The sequence below is a fragment of the Salvelinus sp. IW2-2015 genome, linkage group LG32, assembly GCF_002910315.2.
Source record: "Salvelinus sp. IW2-2015 linkage group LG32, ASM291031v2, whole genome shotgun sequence".
Classification (NCBI taxonomy): domain Eukaryota; kingdom Metazoa; phylum Chordata; class Actinopteri; order Salmoniformes; family Salmonidae; genus Salvelinus; species Salvelinus sp. IW2-2015.
Genome location: NC_036871.1, coordinates 30810423 through 30834965, shown reverse-complemented (window position 1 = coordinate 30834965; position 24543 = coordinate 30810423). Strand labels below are relative to the sequence as shown.

Sequence of the window (24543 nt, the reverse complement as noted above, 5' to 3'; positions counted from 1 at the left end):
CACCTCCCGTAGCCAGAAGGTTTCCTCCAGCCCAGCTCCACCTCCCGTAGCCAGAAGGTTTCTTCCAGCCCAGCTCCACTCCCGTAGCCAGAAGGTTTCCTCCACCCGCTCCACCCCGTAGCCAGAAGGTTTCCTCCAGCCCAGCTCCACCTCCCGTAGCAAGAAGGTTCCTCCAGCCCAGCTCCACCTCCCGTAGCCAGAAGGTTTCCTCCAGCCCAGCTCACCTCCCTAGCCAGAAGGTTTCCTCCAGCCCAGCCCACCTCCCGTAGCAAGAAGGTTTCCTCCAGCCCAGCCACCTCCCGTAGCAAGAAGGTTTCCTCCAGCCCCAGCTCCCCCTCCCGTAGCCAGAAGGTTTCCTCCAGCCCATCTCCCTCTCCCTAGCAAAAGTTTCATCCAGCCCAGCTCTACCTCCCGTAGCCAGAAGGTTCCTCCAGCCCCATCTCCCTCTCCCGTAGCAAGAAGGTTTCATCCAGCCCCAGTCCACCTCCCGTAGCCAGAAGGTTTCCTCCAGCCCCAGCTCCACCTCCCGTAGCAAGAAGGTTTCCTCCAGCCCAGCTCCACCTCCCGTAGCCAGAAGGTTTCCTCCAGCCCAGCTCCACCTCCCGTAGCCAGAAGGTTTCCCCCAGCCCCATCTCCCTCTCCTGTAGCCAGAAGGTTTCGTCCAGCCCCAGTTCCCTCTCCCGTAGCCAAAAGGTTTCCTCCAGCCCCAGCCCCCCCTCCCCCACCCCATAGCCAGAAGGTTTCCTCCAGTCCCAGGTCCCCCTCCCTTACAGATGTACCGTGGAGAACGACTGTGCCTTGACCAACACACTAATGACTTCCACATGTAGGCTTTCTCTTTCTCTCTCCCTTACCCTCCCTCTCCTGCCCCGCTCTACCTCTCACTCTCATTATTCCTCCCTTTTTCCATCTCCCCTCTTTCTCCCCCTCTGTGCTCCCCCACCCTCTCTCCTCTCCCCTGCGCTCCCCCTAACTTGTCCCTTTCCTTACCCTTGTCTCCACATTCCCCTTCTCTCTCTTTCTCCCTGGATCGTCGCCCAATTAAGCCAATCTCTTGATTAAAAATCTAACCGAAAAATATACATCATTTGACACACAGAGATCAGACAGCAATCAGAAAAGAAGTAGGCATTTCCCTGCCATGGTTCTTTGKATTTGCTTGTTTCTATTGTCAAACCTGATGGCCTCTTCCTTTCTGTTTGTGTTTCTCAGGAGAAGGAGAAGAAATACATGCTCCCTCTTGACAACCTGAAGGTGCGAGACGTGGAGAAAGGCTTTATGTCCAGCAAGCACGCCTTCGCCATCTTCAACACCGAGCAGAGGTCTGGACCCAGACACATCCTCATAAAGTTCACTTTTAATATTGTAGCGGTACACTCTTCAAAAAAAGGATTCTTCGGCTGTGCCCTTAGGGAAACCTTTTTGGTTCCATGTAGAACTCTGTCTGTTATCCAGGTAGAACCCTCTGTGAAACCCATAAGGGTTCTACCTGGAACCAAAAATGGTTATTCAAAGAGTTCACCTATGGGGACAGCCGAAGAACTCTTTTAGGTTCTACTGTTGATAGCACCTTTTTTTCTAAGTGTACTTTTACTTTAAATATTCCTACTTTGGTACCACTACTTCTAATAATAAAAATACAAACTGTACAGGAAGACAGAAACCAACGTGGCTGGTGGGATTCTTCTCTTCCTAGGCTTTATTGAACTAGATGYGCCTGCCACCCCCTGCCTTGACCCCTAAGGGGACCTGGAAGCAGTGTAACTATCTTCCTCATCCCCTCCCCTGTGTTGTGGTCCGACAGGAACGTGTACAAGGACAACCGTTTCCTGGAGCTGGCCTGTGACACTCAGGATGAGGTGGACAGTTGGAGGGCTTCTCTCCTACGCGCTGGAGTCTACCCKGAAAGATCTTCTAATGTGAGTGACTGCTGCACGGGCCATCAGCGTTGGGGACAATTCCATTTCCATTCAGTCTATTCACAAAGCCAGCCGAATTGGCTGAATCTAAGTGGAATTGACCTCGACCCTGGTGCCCACCACTGTGAACCCTTCCTGTGGCATCACCCCATATTAGTCACTGACTCACTGTAACTCCTGTCCACCACATCTGCCCTGTTTATCCTTTTACGTATTACCCATGACTACCCCTCACTCCCTTCCCATGTTACACTTCTGTCATATCTATTCTTATTATTTATGAATTTTTCTTAAACCTGTGTGCTTGCATGGTTATGTACAGTGCTAAATATGCATTTTGAATGTATAATCCAGTATACAGTACCAGTCAAAAGTTTGGACACACCTACTCATTCTAGGGTTTTTCTGTATATTTACTATTTTCCACATTGTAGAAGAATAGTGAAGAATGAAATCATGTAATAACCAAAAAAGTATTAAACAAATGAAAATATATTTGAGATTTGAGATTCTTCAAAGTAGCCACCCTTTGCCTTGATGACAGCTTTGCACACTCTTGGCATTCTTTCAACCAGCTTCACCTGGAATGCTTTTCCAACAGTCTTGAAAGAGTTCCCACATATGCTGAGTACTTGTTGGCTCCAACTCATCCCAAACCATCTCAATGGTCGGGGGATTGTGGAGGCCAGGTCATCTGATGCAGCACTCCATCACTCTCCTTCTTTGTCAAATAAAATAGCCCTTACACAGCCTGGAGGTGTGTTGGGTCATTGTTCTGTTGAAAACCATATGATAGTCCCACTAAGCGCATACCAGATGGGATGGTGTATCGCTGCAGAATGCTGTGGTAGCCATGCTGGTTAAGTGTGCCTTGAATTCTAAATAAATCACTGACAGTGTCACCAGCAAAGCACCCCCACACCATCACACCTCCTCCATGCTCCACTGTGGGAACCACACATGCAGAGATCATCCATTCACCTACTCTGCGTCTCACAAAGACACAGCGGTTGGAACCAAACATCTCAAATTTGGACTCATCAGACCAAAGGACATATTTCCACCGGTCTAATGTCCATTGCTCGTGTTTCTTGGCCCAAGCAAGTCTCTTCTTCATATTGGTGTCCTTTAGTAGTGGTTTCTTTGCAGCAATTCAACCATGAAGGCCTGATTCACACAGRCTCCTCTGAAAAGTTGATGTTGAGATGTGTCTGTTACTTGAACTCTGTGAAGCATTTATATGGGCTGCAATTTCTGAGGCTGGTAACTCTTATTGTCACGCCCTGACCGTAGAGATKCTTTTTATGTCTCTATTTTGGTTGGTCAGGGCGTGAGTTTGGGTGGGCATTCTATGTCTGGTGTTCTATGTTGTCCTTGTTTTGTATTTCTGTGTGTTTGGCCTGGTATGGTTCTCAATCAGAGGCAGCTGTCTATCGTTGTCTCTGATTGAGAATCATACTTAGGTAGCCTGTTCCCACCTGTGTTTGTGGGTGGTTGTTTTCTGTTTAGTGTATGTCACCTTGCAGAACTGTTCGTTTATCGTTTTTGTTGTTTTGTTCTAGTATTCGTATTCATTAAAAGGTATTATGAATACTTACCACGCTGCACCTTGGTCTTCTCCTTCTCCTCTATACGACGATCGTTACACTTATCGTCTACAGCAGAGGTAACTCAGGATCTTCCTTTCCTGTGGCGGTCGTCATGAGAGCCAGTTTCATCATAGCACTTGATGGTTTTTGCGACTGCACTTGAAGAAACTTTCACATTTCTAGAAATGTTCCGCGTTGACTGACCTTCATGTCTTAAAGGAATGATGGACTGTCGTTTCTCTTTGCTTATTTGAGCTGTTCTTGCCATAATATGGACTTGGTCTTTTACCAAATAGGGCTATCTTCTGTATACCACCCCTACCTTGTAGCAATACAACTGATTGTCTCAAACGCATTAAGAAGGAAATCATTTCCACAAATTAACTTTTAACAAGGCACACCTGTTAATTGAAATGCATTCCAGCTGACTACCTCATGAAGCTGGTTGAGAGAATGCCAAGAGTGTGCAAAGCTGTCATCAAGGCAAAGGGTGGCTACTTTGAAGAATCTCAAATCTCAAATATATTTTGATTTGTTTAACACTTTTTTAGTTACTACATGATTCCATGTGTTTTTTCATAGTTTTGATGTCTTCAATATTATTCTACAATGTAGAAAATAGTACAAATAAAGAAATACACTTAAATGAGTAGGTGTGTCCAAACTTTTGACTGGTACTGTATATTTTTACAATTTAAAAAGTCATATCTCTCCTATCACTTCCCAAGTGACTCATCATATCACTTTAATCTCTCCGTCCTCTGTCTTTCTCCCTGAAGATTGATGTAAGTGTGAAGATTATGTAACTAGTCACAATAGCTGTAGGCTACATTTTGTCGATATGCTATTCGTACTTGTAACTCATTTTTGATAAAATATTTTAGCCCTTTTTAAAAGCCTGTGCTATGGTTGTTTCTGATGTACAGAGCTTTGTTATTTCCGTTTGTAATGAAAAGCGCACTACAAATAAAGTTATTATTATTATTATTTGTCATTGATATACACAATTTTTCTGCATCTAAAGATGCAAGCCACTAGCTCTGTATTGCTAAATACAGGTGTGTTAAAACTAAAAGCCCTTTTCCTCCAGGTGGAGAGTGAGGGGGGCGGTTCCTCGTCCTCATCCCAGGACAATTTTTCCATGGACCCTCAGCTGGAGCGGAAAGTGGAAACCATCCGCAACCTGGTCGACTCCTACATGGCCATCGTTAACAAGTGCATCCGCGACCTCATGCCCAAGACCATTATGCACCTCATGATCAGCAACGTAAGAGACCTCTGCTTCACGCTGGCATAGTGCTGTCAGAACTGGGTTCAAATGGTAGTTGAAATCTTTAAAATACCTTCAGCGTCAGCTTGAGCCTGACTGGTGTGCAACTTTTTAGATTATTCTAATGGTTTCTTTGTGCCAGGCAAGCTAAATCAAATCAAATCAATAAAAATTCAAATCAGATTTTATTTGTCACATAAACAACAGTTGTAGACCGACAGTGAAATGCTTACTTAACGAGTCCTTTTCCAACAATGGAAAGTTATATATATACAGGAAGTACCAGGTAATAACATTGCTATATACAGGAAGTACCAGGTAATAACATGGCTATATACAGGAAGTACGAGGTAATACGATGGCTATATACAGAGAGTACCAGGTAATAACATGGCTCTATACAGGGAGTACCAGTTAATAACATGGCTATATACAGAGAGTACCAGGTAATAACATGGCTATATACTGAGAATACCAGTTAATAACAAGGCTATATACAGAGAGTACCATGTAATAACATGGCTATATACTGAAAGTACCAGGTAATAACATGGCTATATACTGAAAGTACCAGGTAATAACATGGCTATATTGACTGGAGTACAGTAATAACATGGCTCTATACAGGAGTACCAGGTAATAAATGGCTCTATACAGGAGTACCAGGTAATAACATGGCTATATACTGAGAGTACCAGGTAATAACATGGCTATATATGAGAGTACCAAGTAATAACATGGCTATATACAGGAGTACCAGGTAATAACATGGCTATATACAGGAAGTATGAGGTAATACGATGGCTATATACAGAGAGTACCAGTAATAACATGGCTCTATACAGGAGTACCAGTTAATAACATGGCTAAATACAGGGAGTACCAGTTAATAAAAGGCTATATACAGAGAGTACCAGTAATAACATGGCTATTTACAGAGAAGTACCAGGTAATAACATGGCTATATACTGAGAGTACCAGGTAATAACATGGCTAATACTGAAAGTACCAGGTAATAACATGGCTATATACTGAGAGTACCAGAATAACATGGCTATATACTGAGAGTACCAGTTAATAACAAGGCTATATACAGAGAGTACCAGGTAATAACATGGCTATATACTGAGAGTACCAGTTAATAACAAGGCTATATACAGAGAGTACCATGTAATAACATGGCTATATACTGAGAGTACCAGTAATAACATGGCTATATACTGAAAGTACCAGGTAATACATGGCTATATACTGAGAGTACCAGTAATAACATGGCTATATACTGAGAGTACCAGGTAATAACATGGCTATATACTGAGAGTACCAGGTAATAACATGGCTCTATACAGGGAGTACCAGGTAATAACATGGATCTATACAGGGAGTACCAGGTAATAACATGGCATATACTGAGAGTACCAGGTAATAACATGGCTATATACTGAGAGTACCAAGTAATAACATGGCTATATACTGAGAGTACCAGGTAATAACATGGATCTATACAGAGAGTACCAGGTAATACATGGCTATACTAGAGTACCAGGTAATAACATGGCTATATACTGAGAGTACCAAGTAATAACATGGCTATATACTGAGAGTACCAAGTAATAACATGGCTATATACAGGAGTACCAGGTAATAACATGGCTATATACAGAAGTACGAGGTAATACGATGGCTATTTACAGAGAGTACCAGTAAAAACAAGGCTATATACAGAGAGTACCAGGTAATAACATGGCTATTTACAGAGATACCAGGTATATCATGGCTATATACTGAGAGTACCAGTAATAACATGGCTATAACTGAGGATACCAGGTAATAACATGGCTATATACTGAGAGTACCAGGTAATAACATGGCTATATACTAAGAGTACAAGGTAATAACAGGCTATATACTGAGAGTACCAGGAATAACATGGCTATATACTGAGAGTACCAGGTAATAACATGGCTCTATACAGGGAGTACCAGGTATAAACATGGCTCTATACAGAGTACCAGGTAATAACATGGCTATATACTGAGAGTACCAGGTAATAACATGGCTCTATACAGGGAGTACCAGGTAATAACATAGCTATATACTGACAGTACCAGTAAACATGGCTATAACTGAGAGTACCAGGTAATATACATGAGCATATAACAGAGAGTACCAGGTAATAACATGGCTATATACTGAGAGTACCAGGTAATAACATGGCTAATTACTGAGAGTACCAGGTAATAACATGGCTATATACTGAATACCAGGTAATAACATGGCTCTATACAGGAGTACCAGGTATAACATGGCTATATACTGAGAGTACCAGGTAATAACATGGCTCTATACAGGGAGTACCAGGTAATAACATGGCTCTATACAGGGAGTACCAATACCGAGTTGATGTGCAGCGGTACGAGGTAATWTTTTTTTTTTTACTTTAACCTTTTTTTAACTAGGCAAGTCAGTTAAAAACAAATTCTTATTTACAATGATGGCCTACCCCGGCCAAACCCGGACGCCGCTAGGCCAATTGTGCGCCGCCCTATGGGACTCCCAATCACAGCCGGATGTGATGCAGCCTGATGGCTATATAGACATGGCTATATACAGGGAGTATGTACATATAGATAGGGGTAAAGTGAGTCAATGCAGATAGTCCAGGTAGCCATTTGATTAGCTATTTAGCAGTCTTGTTTAGCAGTCTAATGGCTTGGAAGTAGAAACTGTTCAGGGTCCTATTGGTTCCAGACTTTCTGCATTGGTAAATCAAACAGGCCGGGTTACCGTAAAGCACTAGCTGACAATTATTGTTGTAATAAGCGCTTTATAAACATATTTGAATGAGTGATTGATTTATCCATCAATTCCCTCCCCCACCACCAGGTGAAGGACTTCATCAACGCGGAGCTGCTGGCCCAGCTGTACTCGGCCGGGGACCAGGGTGCCCTGATGGATGAGTCCCAGGAGCAGGTCCAGAGGAGGGACGAGGTCCTCAGGACCCACCAGTCCCTGAAGGAGGCCCTGGCCATCATAGGAGACATCTCCACCACCACCATCTCCACCCCCATGCCGCCGCCCGTGAACGACTGGCGCAGTGGAGGGGGAAACAGGTAGGCATCCTGGTAGTCCATTGATAAGGACTCCCCTAGACCCTAGACATTGATCTAAGTGTAGTGTAGTGGAGTCAACTCTTGTTCTAATAATGGTAAACATGTTGGGTTGGCCAGCAGGAGACCCGGGTTTCCACTGATTCCCAAGAAGACTATGTTATTATTATTATAAAATGTTTTACTTGGATAGTGTTGCAAAATAAAAAAAGGAAATCACAAATAGTTAAATTTATTTAATCTGTTATGTCAAGAATATGTCATACACTAGAGGTCACTGAGGGCCATATCTCCACCCCCACAGGTCTCCTCCAACCAGCCCCACTGGTTCCAGGAGGATGTCATCAGGCCAGCGCCCTAGTCCCGGAGGGGGCCGAGGGGCTCCACCCCCTCCTAACCGCCCAGGACCCCTGGGGCCCTTCAACAACAGTGCTGATAGCCCCCAGGTCCCCAGCCGCCCCAACCGGGCCCCTCCCAGCATCCCCAGGTGAGGCCAGGCCAGGGCCTATGTGCTCCTTTGTGGCTCAGTTGGTCAGAGCATGATAGTGTGTGCTAAGAGCAAGGGTTTAATTCACACAGGGATCACAAACTAAAAATGTATGCACTCATTGTAAATTGCTTTGGCCTTTGGATTAAAGGGTCTGATATGTATACATAGAGAACACAGGAGGCTGGTGGCACCTTAATTGGGGAGGACGGGTTGGTGGTAATGGCTGGAGCGGAATTAGTTAAATGGTATCAAATACACCAAACACATGGTTTCCATGTGTTTGATGCCATTCCATTTGCTCCGTTCCAGACATTATTATGAGCCGTCCTGCCTTTGCTAGCCTCAACTGATAGATACACTGAACACTATTTGGTACCCATTACTAGTGGTAACCATCAGTTTTTCCTGACCATATAACCTGACTCAGCTCCCTACATCATGTATAGAAGTTCCACTGTTTTATTTAAAGGGGAATATTTTAAGGGTTATTATACTGAACAAAAATGTAAACGCAACATGTAAAGTGTTGGCCACATGTTTCATGAGCTGAAKTAAAAGATCCCAGAAATGTTCCAAACGTACAAAAAGCTTCTTTCTGTTACATCCCTGTTAGTGAGCATTTCTCCTTTACCAAGATAATCCATCCACCTGACAGGTGTGGCATATCAAGAAGTTGATTAAACAGCATGATCATTACACAGGTGCACCTTGTGCTGGGGACAATAAGAGGCCACTCTAAAATGTACAGTTTTGTCACACAACACAATGCCACAGATGTCTCAAGTTGAGGGAGTGTGCAATTAGCATGCTGACTGCAGGAATGTCCACCAGAGCTGAGAATTGAATGTTCATTTCTCTATCATAAGTCYCCTCCAACGTCGTTTTAGAGATTTTAGCAGTACCTCCAACCGACCTCACAACCGCAGACCACGTGTAACCACGCCAGCCCAGGACCTCCACATCCGGTTTCTTCACCTGCGGGATCGTCTGAGACCAGTCACCCAGACAGCTGATGAAACTGAGGAGTATTCCTGTCTGTAATAAAGCCCTTTTGTGGGGAAAAACTCATTCTGATTGGCTGGGCCTGGCTCCCAAGTGGATGGGCGTATGCCCTCCTAGACCCATCCATGGCTGCACCTCTGCCCAGTCATGTGAAATCCATAGATTCGGACCTAATGAATTTATTTAAATTGACTAATTTACTTATATGAGCTGTAACCGTAAAGTAGGGGCCTGAGGGCACACACTTAATGTGTTGTGAAGTCTGTTGTGAATGTATTGTAAGGTTTTTAAAATTGTATAACTGCCTTAATGTTGCTGGACCCCAGGAAGAGTAGCTGCCAAGCAGCAGCTAATGGGGATCCTTAATAAATACAAATACCATATACAAAAAATAGTTTAAATTGTTGCATGTTGCGTTTATATTTTTGTTCAGTATCGTTCAACTAAAACACACAAACACATTCCAGTAGTTTGTGGTTACTGAAGCAAGGAAGTCCACAAGCTGAAGTGTTTCTCAACACCACTTCCAAATTCAGGATGTCACTTTTTCTGTTTCTTTCTCTGAAGTCACAATTTCTCTTTTAACACCTGTCCTTTATGCTATTGCTAATTGCCTGTTTTTAACCCTTTTTCAACTAACTTAACTCTCTGCTTCTCTCCTACTCTCTTCCCTCTCGCTCTCTCTCTCTCTGTCACACTTCGTCCTCTAAACACTACTGCCCTCCCACCCTCCCTTCCTCCCTCGCCCCCAGTCGGCGACCTCCTCCTTCTCCAACAAGAAATGTCCCCCCATCTTAAGCAGTCAAAGGAGCGTGTGATCTCTTAAGGGCCTAGTGCTCATCCCCTAGTGCTCATCCGTCCCCATACCAACCCCATACCCCCTATCCTCCACAAGCCCCTCTTCTATCTATCCTTGGTCTTTACATAGTGCAGACATTGAACCTTTTGCCCTCTGACCCTGACCCCTGACCTCACGCCAGGTGACGATCGATGTCCATGTATCTATGTACAGTATGGTGCTTGTCTTGTGGTGTATCTTTCTGTATGTGTGCTTGTGCTCACCTGTGGTCCAGGTCTGTTTAGCAGATCCAGTTCCTACTGAGTTTCAGCCCCTAGAAAACCTCCATCTCCCTTACCTAGAACCCAACCTGCTGTCCCTAGAACCCCCCTCCTCACCCTCCACCCACCTCCACCTAGACCCCACTTGCTGCTTCTCTACATATCTATGCTCAGCAGTGGCACTGCCCTACCCATTCCAAAATGCAGCATGGCACATAGGCTGCTTTTATTGCATGTGTGTGTGTGTGTGTGTGTGTGTGTGTGTGTGTGTTGTGTGTGTGTGGTGTGTGTGGTGTGTGTGTGTGTGTGTGTGTGTGTGTGTGTGTGTGTGTGTGTGTGTGTGTGTGTGTGTGTGTGTGTGTGTGTGTGTGTGTGTGTGTGTGTGGGAGGGAGGGAGGAGGGGACTAATTGGCCTATTAGGCCAAGTTAGTTTTAGTATCATATATTACATATTGTACAACACCTCTTTCTGTGGGTTATTGGCTAGGTGTTCTTCTCTTAGAGAGGAAAGAATATGTCTTAGTGGAGTGCTTGTGTGTCGTGTGTGTGGTGTGTTGTGTGTGGTGTGTGTGTGTGTGTGTGTGTGTGTGTGTGTGTGTGTGTGTGTGTGTGTGTGTGTGCGTGCGTGCGTGTGTGTGTGAATGTAAGTGTGTGCGTATATTTGTGCATATATATGTGTGTGAGTGTGTGCCAACACGTGTGCATGTATTGTCTGTCTGCACGTTGGTTTGATGTTTGAGTTGTAAGCTGTTAATAAATCAAGACCCTTGGGACTAATTTGATGTTGGATTATTGTGTGATTCGTTCCTGTGTTGTAGTAGCAGTCAATAGACATAGAACAAGGCTGAGGACATTGTTCAAAACAAAATAGCCTCAATAAATGGTATGCCTGTATCTACTGTATCACTGGTCAAGTGGAGATCTTCCTCACACCTTTAAGCTCAAACTCACAGAGGCTGGCTTGGCGAGATGGAAGGAAGTATTCCCAACACACAGAGAGACAGAGAAATACACTGATATTACTGGCCACAATTATGGGAAGATACATATCTCAGTGTGACTGAGAACAGTGACATTCTCCATTTAGCCTTTGCCTCAGGTTGGATTCAAACCTCCCCTGTGTTCATGACTGATCACATGCCACTTCAGAACTGTGTAAAACGTATCCTCTTCTCACTGTTCTCCTCCTCTCCCTGTCCTCTCCTTTTCTCTCCCTCTTCCTCCCCAGTGCTGAGTCCAGTCAGCCACTGTGCCCAGAGCTTAAGGTGGATTTGTGTAAAGTGCTCTCTGTCAGTTTGTTATTGTATATGTATGTGGTCCTCTTTTGAGACTGTGTTCTGCAGTACATACATACAAACCAAGGTATTAATAATACAGAGGTGACTGTTGACTATAATGACCTTGTTACAATCTAGCGCTTGTTCTCTCAATGTCTCTAGTGTTCTCTCGCTCTACTTCTCTAAATAGATCAATTAGACCGCCATAGTGGCATGAGTTACAAGTCTGTATTGCCAAAGTTAATTATAGAATGGAAATCATACAATATCAAGCAGAACATCAACAATGTGGTTCCTATAGTTATGAAAATATATTGTATGTCAGAGGATTTAGATTAATTGGGAATTGAATTGCAACAGTGGTTCTTTTCTTTCTGTGTGTCTGTATCCCTCTTCAATAAACTATTCCCCTCCCACTTTCCCTTTGTCCAAAATGTTTCTCTTCAAAATATATTTATCTGATTAACCCATGCAGGCTAAACTATTAGCCCTCCATAACTGGAAACAGTAGCTGAACATACAAGTTGTTGAAAGGACATTCACAGACTGCACTGCACATAATACTAAGAAAGAAGGTTTGTTTAAATGAATCAGATATGAAACTCAACTAAAATCAACTGATTTTATTGTGGTGGATTTATTAGGCCATCATCACCATGATCTATAATGATAGTTATACAGACAGGAACAGTACACTTATTTTCCCAGAAGATGGCGATGGTTAGCCAGAAGTAACTGCAGGCCTACACTTATTATCAGGCAGACAAACACGTCCTCATTAGCATTGAGTTGCATTGCATCACTTTTGTTTTTCTTTTGACATGAAGTACTGTTCTACACAGAGTAGACTATGTTTTTTAAAAGTTGTATTATGTACAGAATAATTTTGTTATTGTCATAGCTGGGCTATTTTCTAAAAGACAATGAGAAAATAAAGCAACTCAGAATACATATTTTTCTGTTGAAAGCTCCAACTTGTCCATGTGGGGTCAAACGACATTAGGAGGTCTAGCTCGGAACTGTTGAAAATTGATTTTAAAGAACTGATTCTAAGTCTGAAAGATTCCAAAAAGCGGCCAATTATTTCAGGCCCGGTACCATCAATGGGCCGCGGCTGTGAAAGATTCAGCAGGCTGCTGACATTACACACATGGCTAACAGACTACTGTAGCTCTGTTGGCATAACTTTTATAGATAACTTTGACAATTTTTGGAAACAGAAGATGCTCTACAGGAATGATCATCAAATCATCTTGGCTCCTGGACCCTGTCCGCGCATTTCAAGGCTGCATTGAGACAATGACTTATCCATGACCCAAGCCATGCTCAGATAATCCCCACCATTGTGTCGCTGAGCTGTCGTAGTGCTGTTGCAAATGTACATTGGCCCAGGGGCATTAGCAGTCATAATGTAAGTAACCTAATTTATGTTCCTCTAACTCCCCTGAATGCCTCTGTCAATCCTAAAGCTATTGTATGCAGTAATCATGCACTTATGAACAATCAAGAATCCCAGAAAAGTGCTAAAAATAGCCCACATTAACATATGTAGCCTAAGAAACAAGGTTCAATAAATCAAAAGCTTGCTAGTAATAGATAACCTTCATATACTGACTCTCTCTGAAACTCACTTAGATAATACATTTGATGATACAGTGGTAGCAATACATGGTTTAAACATCTTCAGAAGAGACAGGAATGCCAAATGGTGGAGGTATTGCCGTTTATGGTCAGAGTAATATTCTTGTAAAGCTTAGAGCGGATCTATTTTTTTATTTATTTTTTATTTCACCTTTATTTAACCAGGTAGGCCAGCTGAGAACAAGTTCTCATTTACAACTGTGACCTGGCCAAGATAAAGCAAAGCAGTGCGGCAAAAACAATGACACAGAGTTACACATAAACAACGTAGAGTCAATAACACAATAGAAAAATGTGTATACAGTGTGTGCAAATGAAGTAAGGAGGCAATAAATAGGSCAATAATGGCGAAGTAATTACAATTTAGCAATTTACACTGGAGTGATAGATGTGCAGATGAGGATGTGCAAGTAGAAATACTGGTGTACAAAAGAGCAGAAAAACAAAAACAAATATGGGGATGAGGTAGGGAGTTGGTTGGATGGTTGGGCTATTTACAGATGGGCTGTGTACAGCTGCAGCGATCGGTAAGCTGCTCTGACAGCTGACGCTTAAAGTTAGTGAGGAAGATATACGTCTCCAACTTCAGTGATTTTTGCAATTCGTTTCATTCATTGGCAGCAGAGAACTGGAAGGAAAGGCGGCCAAAGGTAGGTATTGGCTTTGGGGATGACCAGTGAGATATACCTGCTGGAGTGCATGCTACGGGTGGGTATTGCTATGGTGACCAGTGAGCTAAGATAAGGCGGAGCTATACATAGCTATACCTACCTAATGTCAAATGCTGTTGAAGTAATATGGCTACAGGTTCACCTGCCTCACCTAAAGCCCATTCTTGTGGGAAGCCGCTACAGACCACCAAGTGTTAACAGTCAGTATCTGGATAATATGTGTAAAATGCTTGATAATGTACAGTATGTGATATCAACAGAGAGGTATATTTTCTTGGTGACCTAACTATTGACTGGCTTTCATCAAGCTGCCCACTCAAGAAAAAGCTTCAAAGTGTAACAAATCAAATCAAATTGTATTAGTCAAATGCGCCGAATAGAACAGGTGTAGACCTTACAGTGAAATGCTTACTTACGAGCCCCTAATCAACAATGCAGTTTAAAAAACTACGGATAAGAATAAGAAATAAAAGTAACAAGTAATTAAAGAGCAGCAGTAAAATAACAATAGCGAGACTATATACAGGGGGGTACCGGTACAGAGTCAATGTGCGTGGGCACCGGTTAGTTGAGGTAATATGTACATGAAGGTAGAGTTATTAAAGTGACTATGCATAGATGATAACAACAGAGAGTAGCAGCGGTGTAAAAGAGGGGGGGGGGGYTGCAAATAGTCTGGGTAGCCATTTGATGAGGTATTCAGGAGTCTTATGGCTTGGGGGTAGAAACTGTTTAGAAGCCTCTTGGACCTAGACTTGGCGCTCCAGTARCGCTTGCCATGCGGTAGCAGAGAGAACAGTCTATGACTAGGACGGCTGGAGTCTTTGACCATTTTTAGGGCCTTCCTCTGACACCGCCTGGTATAGAGGTTCTGGATGGCAGGAAACTTGGCCCCAGTGATGTACTGGGCCGTTCGCACTACCCTCTGTAGTGCCTTGCGGTCGGAGGCCGAGCAGCTGCCATACCAGGCAGTGATGCAACKAGCCAGGATGCTCTCGATGGTGCAGRTGTAGAACCTTTTGAGGATCTGAGGACCCATGKCAAATCTTTTCAGTCTGCTGAGGGGGAATAGGTTTTGTCGTGCCCTCTTCACAACTGTCTTGGTGTGCTTGGACCATGTTAGTTTGTTGGTGATGTGGACACCAAGGAACTTGAAGCTCTCAACCTGCTCCACTGCAGCCCCATCGATGAGAATGGGGGCGTGCTCGGTCCTCTTTTTTCTTGTGTCCACAATCATTTAATTTGTCTTGATCACATTGAGGGAGAGGTTGTTGTCCTGGCACCACACGGCCAGGTCTCTGACCTCCTCCCTATAGGTTGTCTCGTTGTTTTCAGTGATCAGGCCTACCACTGTTGTGTAATCGGCAAACTTAATGATGGTGTTGGAGTCGTGCCTGGCCGTGCAGTCATGAGTGAACAGGGAGTACAGGAGGGGACTGAGCACGCACCCCTGAGGGGCCCCTGTGATGAGGGTCAGCGTGGCGGATGTGTTGTTACCTACCCTTATCACCTAGGGGCGGCCCGTCAGGAAGTCCAGGATCCAGTTGCAGAGGGAGGGTGTTTATTCCCAGAGTCCTTAGCTTATTGATGAGCTTTGAGGGCACTATGGTGTTGAACGCTAAGCTGTAGTCAATGAATAGCATTCTCACATTTTGTCCAGGTGGGAAAGGGCATTGTGGAGTGCAATAGAGATTGCATCATATGTGGATCTGTTGGGGCGGTATGCAAATTGGAGTGGGTCTAGGGTTTCTGGGATAATGGTGTTGGTGTGAGCCATGACCAGCCTTTCAAAGCATTTCATGGCTACAGACGTGAGTGCTACGGGTTGGTAGTAATTTAGGCAGGTTACTTTAGTGCTCTTGGGCACAGGGACTATGGTGGTCTGCTAAAACATGTTGGTATAACAGACTCGGACAGGGAGAGGTTGAAAATGTCAGTGAAGACACTTGCCAGTTGGTCAGCGCATGCTCTCAGTACACGTCCTGGTAATCCGTCTGTGGAGAGCGTGATCATACAGTCTTCCGGAACAGCTGGTGCTCTCATGTATGTTTCAGTGTTATTTGCCTCGAAGCGAGCATAGAAGTAGTTTAGCTCATCTGGTAGGCTCGTGTCACTGGGCAGCTCTCGGCTGTCCTTCCCTTTGTAGTCTGTAATGGTTTGCAAGCCCTGCCACATCCGACAAGCGTCAGAGCCAGTGTAATATGATTCGATATTAGTCCTGTATTGACGCTTTGCCTGTTTGATGGTTCGTCGGGGGGCATAGCGGGATTTCTTATAAGCTTCCAGGTTAGAGTCCCTCTCCTTGAAAGCGGCAGCTCTAGCCTTTAGCTCAGTGCGGATGTTGCCTGTAATCCATGGCTTCTGGTTGGGGTATGTACGAACGGTCACTGTGGGGACGACGTCATCAATACACTTATTGATGAATCCAGTGACTGAAGTGGTGTACTCCTCAACGCTATCGGAGGAATCCCGTAACATATTCCACTCTGTGCCAGCAAAACAGTCCTGTAGCTTAGCATCTACTTCATCTGACCACTTTATTATTGATCTAGTCACTGGTCCTTCCTGCTTTAATTTGTGCTTGTAAGCAGGAATCAGGAGGATAGAATTATGTTCAGATTTGCCAAAGGGAGGATGAGGGAGAGCTTTGTATGCGTCTCTGTGTGTGGCGTAAAGGTGGTCAAGAGTTTTTCCCCCTCTGGTTGCACATTTAACATGCTAATAGACATTTGGTAAGACGGATTTAAGTTTCCCTGCATTAAAGTCCCCGGCTACTCTGGGTGAGCGTTTTCCTGTTTGCCTATTGCGGAATACAGCTCATTCAGTGTGGTCTTAGTGCCAGAATCAGTCTGTGGTGGTATGTAGACAGCTTCGAAAAATACAGATGAAAACTCTCTAGGTAGATAGTGTGGTGTACAGCTTATCATGAGATACTCTACCTCAGGCGAGCAAAACCTCGAGACTTTCTTGGATATCGTGCACCAGCTGTTATTTACAAAATTACATAGTCCGCCGCCCCTTGTCTTACCAGACACCGCTGTTCTGTCCTGCCGATACGGCGTATAACCAGCTAACTGTATGTTGATAAAGTTATCGTTCAGCCATGAAGCAAAAGATATTACAGTTTTGAATGTCCCGTTGGTAGTTTAATCTTCCGCGTAGGTCATCGATTTTATTTTCAAAAGATTGCACGTTTGCTATTAGAATGGAAGGAAGTGGGGGTTTATTTGATCGCCTACGAATTCTCAGAAGGCAGCCCGACCTCTGGCCTCTTTTTCTCTGCCTTCTCTTCAAATGTCGGGGATCTGGGCCTGTTCCCACAGAAGCAGTATATCATTCAAGTCGGGCTCGTCGGACTCGTTAAAGGAAAAAAAGGATTCTGCCAGTCCGTTTTGAATAATCGCAGTCCTGATGTCCAGAAGTCATTTTCGGTCATAAAAGATGGTAGCAGCAACATTATGTACAAAATAAGTTTTAAATAAGAACAAAAAACACAATTGGTTAGGAATACGTAAAACGTCAGCCTTGTTCTCCGGCACCATCTTGTCCACTCATTACCTCCCCTTTATCCGGCCCTTCCTTAGGTTCCTTCCCCAGGCAGTATTGTTTCTGTTATTCATGTCTAGACGCTACTCCTACGTTGGATCGTTCCATGTTATTTGTCACATTAAACTTACAACCTGCACCTGCTTCTCAACTCCAGCGTCTACGTTACACCCACTAAGCGCAAACCAGATGGGAAGGCATATCGCTGCAGAATGCTGTGGTAGCCATGCTGGTTAAGTATGCCTTGAATTCTAAATAAATCAATGACACGTTCAACAGCAAAGCCCCTCTACACCATCACACCTCCTCTTCCATGCTTCATGGTGGGAACCACACATGCAGAGATCATCCGTTCACCTACTTTGCATCTCACAAAGATACGGCGGTTGGAACCAAAAATCTCAAAATTGGACTCATCAGACCAAAGGACAGATTTCCACCTGTCTAATGTCTAATGTCCATTGCTCGTGTTTCTTGGACCAAGCAAGTCTCTTCTTCTTATTGGTGTCCTTTAGTAGTGTTTTTTTTATACAGCAATTCGACCATTAGGCCTGATTCACGCAGTCTCCTTTGAACAGTTGATGCTGAGATGTATCTGTTACATAAACTCTGTGAAGCATTTTTTTGGGCTGCAATCTGAGGTGCAGTTAACTCTAATGCACTTATTCTCTGCAACAGAGGTAACTCAGGGTCTTCCTTTCCTGTGGTGGTCCTCATGAGAGCCAGTTTCATCATAGCGCTTGATGGTTTTTGCGACTGCACTTGAAGAAACTTTAAAAGTTTTTGACATTTTCCAGATTGACTGACTTTCATGTCTGATGGACTGTCATTTCTCTTTGCTTATTTTGAGCTGTTCTTGCCATAATATGGACTTGGTATTTTACCAAATAGGGCTATCTTCTGCATACCACCCCTACCTTGTCACAACACAACTGGCACACCTGTTAATTAAAATGCATTCCAGGTGACTACCTCATGAAGCTGGTTGAGAGAATGCCAAGAGTGTGCAAAGCTGTCATCAAAGCACAGGGTGGCTACCTTGAATAATCTCTAATATAAAATATTTGATTTGTTTAACACTTTTTTGGTTACTACATGATTCCATATCTGTAATTTCATAGTGTTGATGTCTTCACTATTATTCTACAATGTAGAAAATAGTAAAAATAAATAAAAACCCTGGAATGAGTAGGTGTGTCCAAACTTTTGACTGGTACTGTACATGGAGAGCTAACATTAATAATATGCACGTCAATCTCTCTTGGTTTAAAGTAGAGGAGAGATTGACTTCATCACTACTTGTTTTTGTGAGAAGTATTGACATGTTGAATGCACCGAGCTGTCTGTTTAAACTACTAACACACAGCTCAGACACCCATGCATACCCCACAAGACATGCCAACGGAGTTCTCTTCACAGTCTCCGAGTCCAGAACAGACTATTGGAGGCACACAGTACTACATAGAGCCATGACTACATGGACATCTATTCCACATCAAGTAACCCATGCAAGCAGTAAAATCTGATTGAAAAAAATAGATAAAAATACACCTTATGGAACAGCGGGACTGTGAAGAGACACACACACGGGCACAAACACACGCACACACACACACTCATGATAACATACACATTATACACACGTACACATGGGTTTTGTGTTGTAGATAATGTGGTAGTAGAGTAGTGGCTGGCCTGAGGGCACATAGTTAAGGTGTTGTGAAATGTATTGTAATGTTTTTAAAGTTAACTGTCTTCATTTTGCTGGACCCCAGGAAGCGTGGGGATCCTTAATAAATACAAAKACAAACTCTTTAAAAAAAAGCTCAAATCAAATCAAATTGTATTTGTCACATGCACTGAATACAACAGGTGTAGGTAGACCTTACAGTGGAATGCTTACTTACAAGCTCTTTCCCAAAGATGCAGAGTTAAATGGATGCACAAGAAGGAAGCTATACAAGGAGTATATAGAAAGAATACTTCCAACTCATCAATTAGTAATTTGCCAATTTCCTGTAAAGGTCCATTCCCATATCTAGTACTCAACAACAAAATGTTTTTTTAACTGTCACATTTTACACTCATTTGTATCATAGTTCATAATCATAGAATGGGAATTTGACAGCGACACACTGGTACACCACATTTTTTAAACACCTCTACGAACTTTACTGCGCAACAGCGTTGCTGCGTTTTCATTGGACAGAACCGGAGACGCAGCGGATGACACAGCTATCGCGTTAAAGGAACGCAAGGTCTCCAGCTCCAGTGGATTTGACAGGAGCCAACAGTTCAACACAACACCACTTTCAGGAAACTAGAAGTTAGGTGTCGGACCTGTAACTTGTAGAAGTTAGACATATTCACGTTGAGTTAAAACATACAACTGTTGAATAACGACAGTATTGATACATGTGTAGGTAGACGGCGATAATGTTGGACCCTGCGGGAGGATGATGAAGAAGAGATTGTGGCGAGTTGTGTCAGCGTGCCTACTTGTGTTATTACTGTGTTGGTAAGTTAACGTTAGCTCTACGGTACTTTTATTTTCATAACAAGGAATGTGTTTTACCTCACTAACTAACTATGTACGTTAGCCAAAACATGTTGGAAGAGATGCTACATTAACGAGAACTACGGCAAGCATAGCGTTAACTAGCTTCCTAGCCAGGTTAGCTAGCTAGTTAAGTTATCTGCTAACGTAGCTCAGATGTGTTAGATAGCGAACGTTAGCCAGCTAGCTAGTGTTCGCCAGTAGCGTTGGCTAGCTCAGACAAATGCAGTTTGTATTTTAACAATTCATATCGTTATGCCTCAGCCTGCCTCGATCACCAGAAAGTGAAGTATAGGACCCTAATAGTAACTTAACTAGCTACATAAACAATATCTCTATCATACTGAATAGGGTAGGTTAAATAACACACTATTGCCGAGTTATAGCACGGCCTGTATTGATTTCTAATATGTTCTGTGAGTCACATAATACATTTTACCCTCACCTGATAGTCAAGGATTTGACTCTTCAGCTCTTGAAGGGATTACAGCCTATTTAGTCACTCAGCTAGCAGGCTCGCTGCTTTTAGGTCCTGACCCCTGGCTGTAAATCCTTCATCACCAAAGTTCAGAGGGTCCATCCCGAGGTGATGAGAATCTAGGATAGGCTTAATGGAGAAGACTGCACCTGGTTTACTGTAACGGCACACATGAATGCTGCATTGATGCTCAGACAGATTCCAATAGCTTGAAGTCCTTTCGAGGAAAGTGATGCCTTATGAACCAGTTGCTTCTTGGCCCTTACATTTTTGAAAATGTATCACTAGTCCGGCTCAGCGAGATGATGTTGCATGCACAAAGTAAACACAGTAGTGCAGGGATTGACATTAAGGTCTGAAAGGCACTCGGCCATGGCATTTGGGCAAGTGAGGAGTATTTTTGGGTTGCCAGAAAATTATCACTTGCCCGAAAAGTAGGCTAGCTATTTACACTTACACACAGGACGAACTAGACATAGCAGACTACTGAAATTATTTGTATATCGGTTGTTATCAGTAAAAACAAATCGGCAATAAGGCAACCCTTCATTTCCACAACTAAGAGTGTTGAAGCGCAAGGCTAAACTTGTGTTATTTTGTTCCCGTAGCTATCAAGTTGTAGAAGCGTGAAGTGCACATGCACAGATACTGTGTGAGAGTAGTCTTGCATCGTGCTCATTTGCGGTGCTGCTCGTTGCAACGTCATCTCGCTGAGTTTACTTTTACATGTACTTGGCCTAGGCTGTAATTTTGCCCACGCAGTAGTGGAAACTCATTAATGAGCTAAGCATCTGGAAAGTACCTAGTTAGGTMCAATGTGATGTGTAAACCTCCCCCTGAACTTTGTACTGCTATGATATGACATGTTGATGGCTATCTCCTTCCTCAGACTGCAGTGTTGGAGGCTACCCCTCCTTTATTCTACTCAGGCCTGAAGGAGTATTATTGACAGTCCCACCCCTGGATGCAAATCTAACTTTCTCAATGTACCAATAATCTGCCCTTTATCCTGAAGTGTGCACAAGGATTCAAGAGGGGAGAGTCCACTTCAGGCGGAGGGTGTGTTTATGCTCAGGGGAGAGTGCTCAGTCACAATCACACCTTGGGTGTATCACTGTAAATGAGTCATAGAATGTGCCAGTTAGGCTGCTACTCCCTTATCTTGTTACTCATAGTTTATCACTATAATTAGTATGTGTCGTTAGAGGGAATTGAGCCAAAATCTGCCATCTAGCACTGGTCCCTGTATTCACATGATCATATTATGTCCACCTACATTTGATTCTTGTTTAAACGACCGGTAGTACTTCTAGGCTAGGGCGATATACCATTTATATCGTATACCGTTGGTATGGGGGGGGGTGCGTGCTACGCCACAGCTTGTAACAAACTATAAGTAGAAACTGCAATATCTAACTTTTTTGGAGACCAGACCAAATTCACATAGAATTCTGAGTTATAGATGTGTCATTCTCATTGAAAGCAAGTATAAGAAGCTGTAGCTCTGTTCTATGTGCACGATTTCTTTGCTTCCCATTCTTAAGTTTTGGTTTTGTGTCTTTTATTTTGGGATTGTATGCCAGCAGTAAACATCTGAAAATACAAKATTTTTGGTGATTGAAAATATATTTCACAGTGGTGGAATGAGTAGGTGTGTCCAAACTTTTGACTGGTACTGTGTATATACAGTACCAGTCAAAAGTTTGGACACACCTACTTATTCCATTTTTTATATATATTTTTTTTTTTTACTATTTTCTACATTGTAGAATAATAGTGAAGACATCAAAACTATGAAATAACACATTTGGAATCATGTAGTAACCAAACAAGTGTTAAAATCAAAATATATTTTATATTTGAGATTCTTTAAAGTAGCCACCCTTGGCCTTGATGACAGCTTTGCACACTCTTGGCATTCTCTCAACCAACTTCATGAGGTAGTTATCTGGAATGCATTTCAATTAACAGGTGTGCCTTGTTAAAAGTTAATTTGTGGAATTTCTTTCCTTAATGCGTTTGAGCCAATCCATTGTGTTGTGACAAGGTAGGAGTGGTATACAGAAGATTTGGTAAAAAAAWTTGCTCAAATAAGCAAAGAGAAACGACAGTCCATCATTACTTTAAGACATGAAGGTCAGTCAATCCGGAAAATTTCAAGAACTTTGAAAGTTTCTTCAAGTGCAGTCGCAAAAGCCATCAAGCACTATGATGAAACTGGCTCTCACAAGGACTGCCACAGGAAAGGAAGACCCAGAGTTACCTTTGCTGCAGAGGATACGTTCATTAGAGTTAACTGCATCTCAGATTGCAGCCCAAATAAATGCTTCACAGAGTTCAAGTAACGAGACACATCTCGTTACAGGTTCGGTGAATCAGGCCTTCATGCACGAATTTCTGCAAAGAAACCACTACTAGAGCACACCAATATGAAGAAGAGAATCATGGGCAATGGACATTAGACCGGTGGAAATCTGTCCTTTGGTCTGATGAGTCCAAATTTGAGATTTTTGTTTCCAACCACCATGTCTTTGTGAGATGCAGAGTAGGTGAACAAATCAAATCAAATCAAATTTTATTTGTCACATACACATGGTTAGCAGATGTTAATGCGAGTGTAGCGAAATGCTTGTGCTTCTAGTTCCGACAATGCAGTAATAACCAACAAGTAATCTAACCTAACAATTCCACAACTACTACCTTATACACACAAGTGTAAAGGGATAAAGAATATGTACATAAAGATATATGAATGAGTGATGGTACAGAACGGCATAGGCAAGATGCAGTAGATGGTATAGAGTACAGTATATACATATGAGATGCGTAATGTAGGGTATATAAACATAAAGTGGCATAGTTTAAAGTGGCTAGTGATACATGTATTACATAAAGATGGCAAGATTACAGTATATACATATGAGATGAGTAATGTAGGGTATGTAAACATTATATTAAGTGGCATTGTTTAAAGTGGCTAGTGATACATTTTTACATAATTTCCATAAATTCCCGTTATTAAAGTGGCTGGAGTTGAGTCAGTATGTTGGCAGCTTTCACTAAATGTTAGTGGTGGCTGTTTAACAGTCTGATGGCCTTGAGATAGAAGCTGTTTTTCAGTTTCTCGGTCCCTGCTTTGATGCACCTGTACTGACCTCGCCTTCTGGATGATAGCGGGGTGAACAGGCAGTGGCTCGGGTGGTTGTTGTCCTTGATGATCTTTTTGGCCTTCCTGTGACATCGGGTGCTATAGGTGTCCTGGAGGGCAGGTATTTTGCCTGCGGTGATGCGTTGTGCAGACCGCACCACACTCTGGAGAGCCCTGCGGTTATGTGCGGTGCAGTTGCCGTACCAGGCGGTGATGCAGCCCGACAGGATGCTCTCAAATGTGTATCTGTAAAAGTTTGAGGGTTTTTGGTGACAAGCCAAATTTCTTCAGCGTCCTGAGGTTGAAGAGGCGCTGTTGTGCCCTCTTTACCACACTGTCTGTGTGGGTGGACCATTTCAGTTTGTCTGTGATGTGTATGCCGAGGAACTTAACTTTCCACCTTCTCCACTGCTGTCCCCTCGATTTGGATAGGGGGGTGCTCCCTCTGCTATTTCCTGAAGTCCACGATCATCTCCTTTGTTTTGTTGACGTTGAGTGAACGGTTGTTTTCCTGACATCACACTCCGAGTGCCCTCACCTCCTCCCTATAGGCGGTCTTGTCGTTCTTGGTAATCAAGCCTACTACTGTTGTCGTCTGCAAACTTTCTGATTGAGTTGGAGGTGTGCATGGCCACGCGGTCGTGGGTGAACAGGGAGTACAGGAGGGGGCTGAGCAGCAGTGAATGAGTAGGTGTGTCCAAACTTGACTTGTTCTTTATATCATTTTTTATTCTATTTTTTATAGCGCCCCTTGTGTGCACTTCCGGTAATACCATATACCCTGGT

General features: G+C 43.2%; 1 protein-coding gene across 1 annotated transcript in view; it reads left to right on the top strand.

Moving 5' to 3' along the window:
* The window catches only part of LOC111956411 (dynamin-3-like), a 36754-nt gene extending 26478 nt beyond the window's left edge, over positions 1-10276 (top strand). The window contains exons 15-20 of the mRNA XM_070436570.1: positions 1213-1322; positions 1805-1919; positions 4599-4775; positions 7665-7891; positions 8193-8375; positions 10133-10276. Coding sequence (XP_070292671.1) covers positions 1213-1322; positions 1805-1919; positions 4599-4775; positions 7665-7891; positions 8193-8375; positions 10133-10178 — 858 coding nt within the window. The 3' untranslated portion in view covers positions 10179-10276. The remainder of the gene's footprint in view (positions 1-1212; positions 1323-1804; positions 1920-4598; positions 4776-7664; positions 7892-8192; positions 8376-10132) is intronic.
* The last annotated feature ends 14267 nt before the right edge of the window (positions 10277-24543 follow it).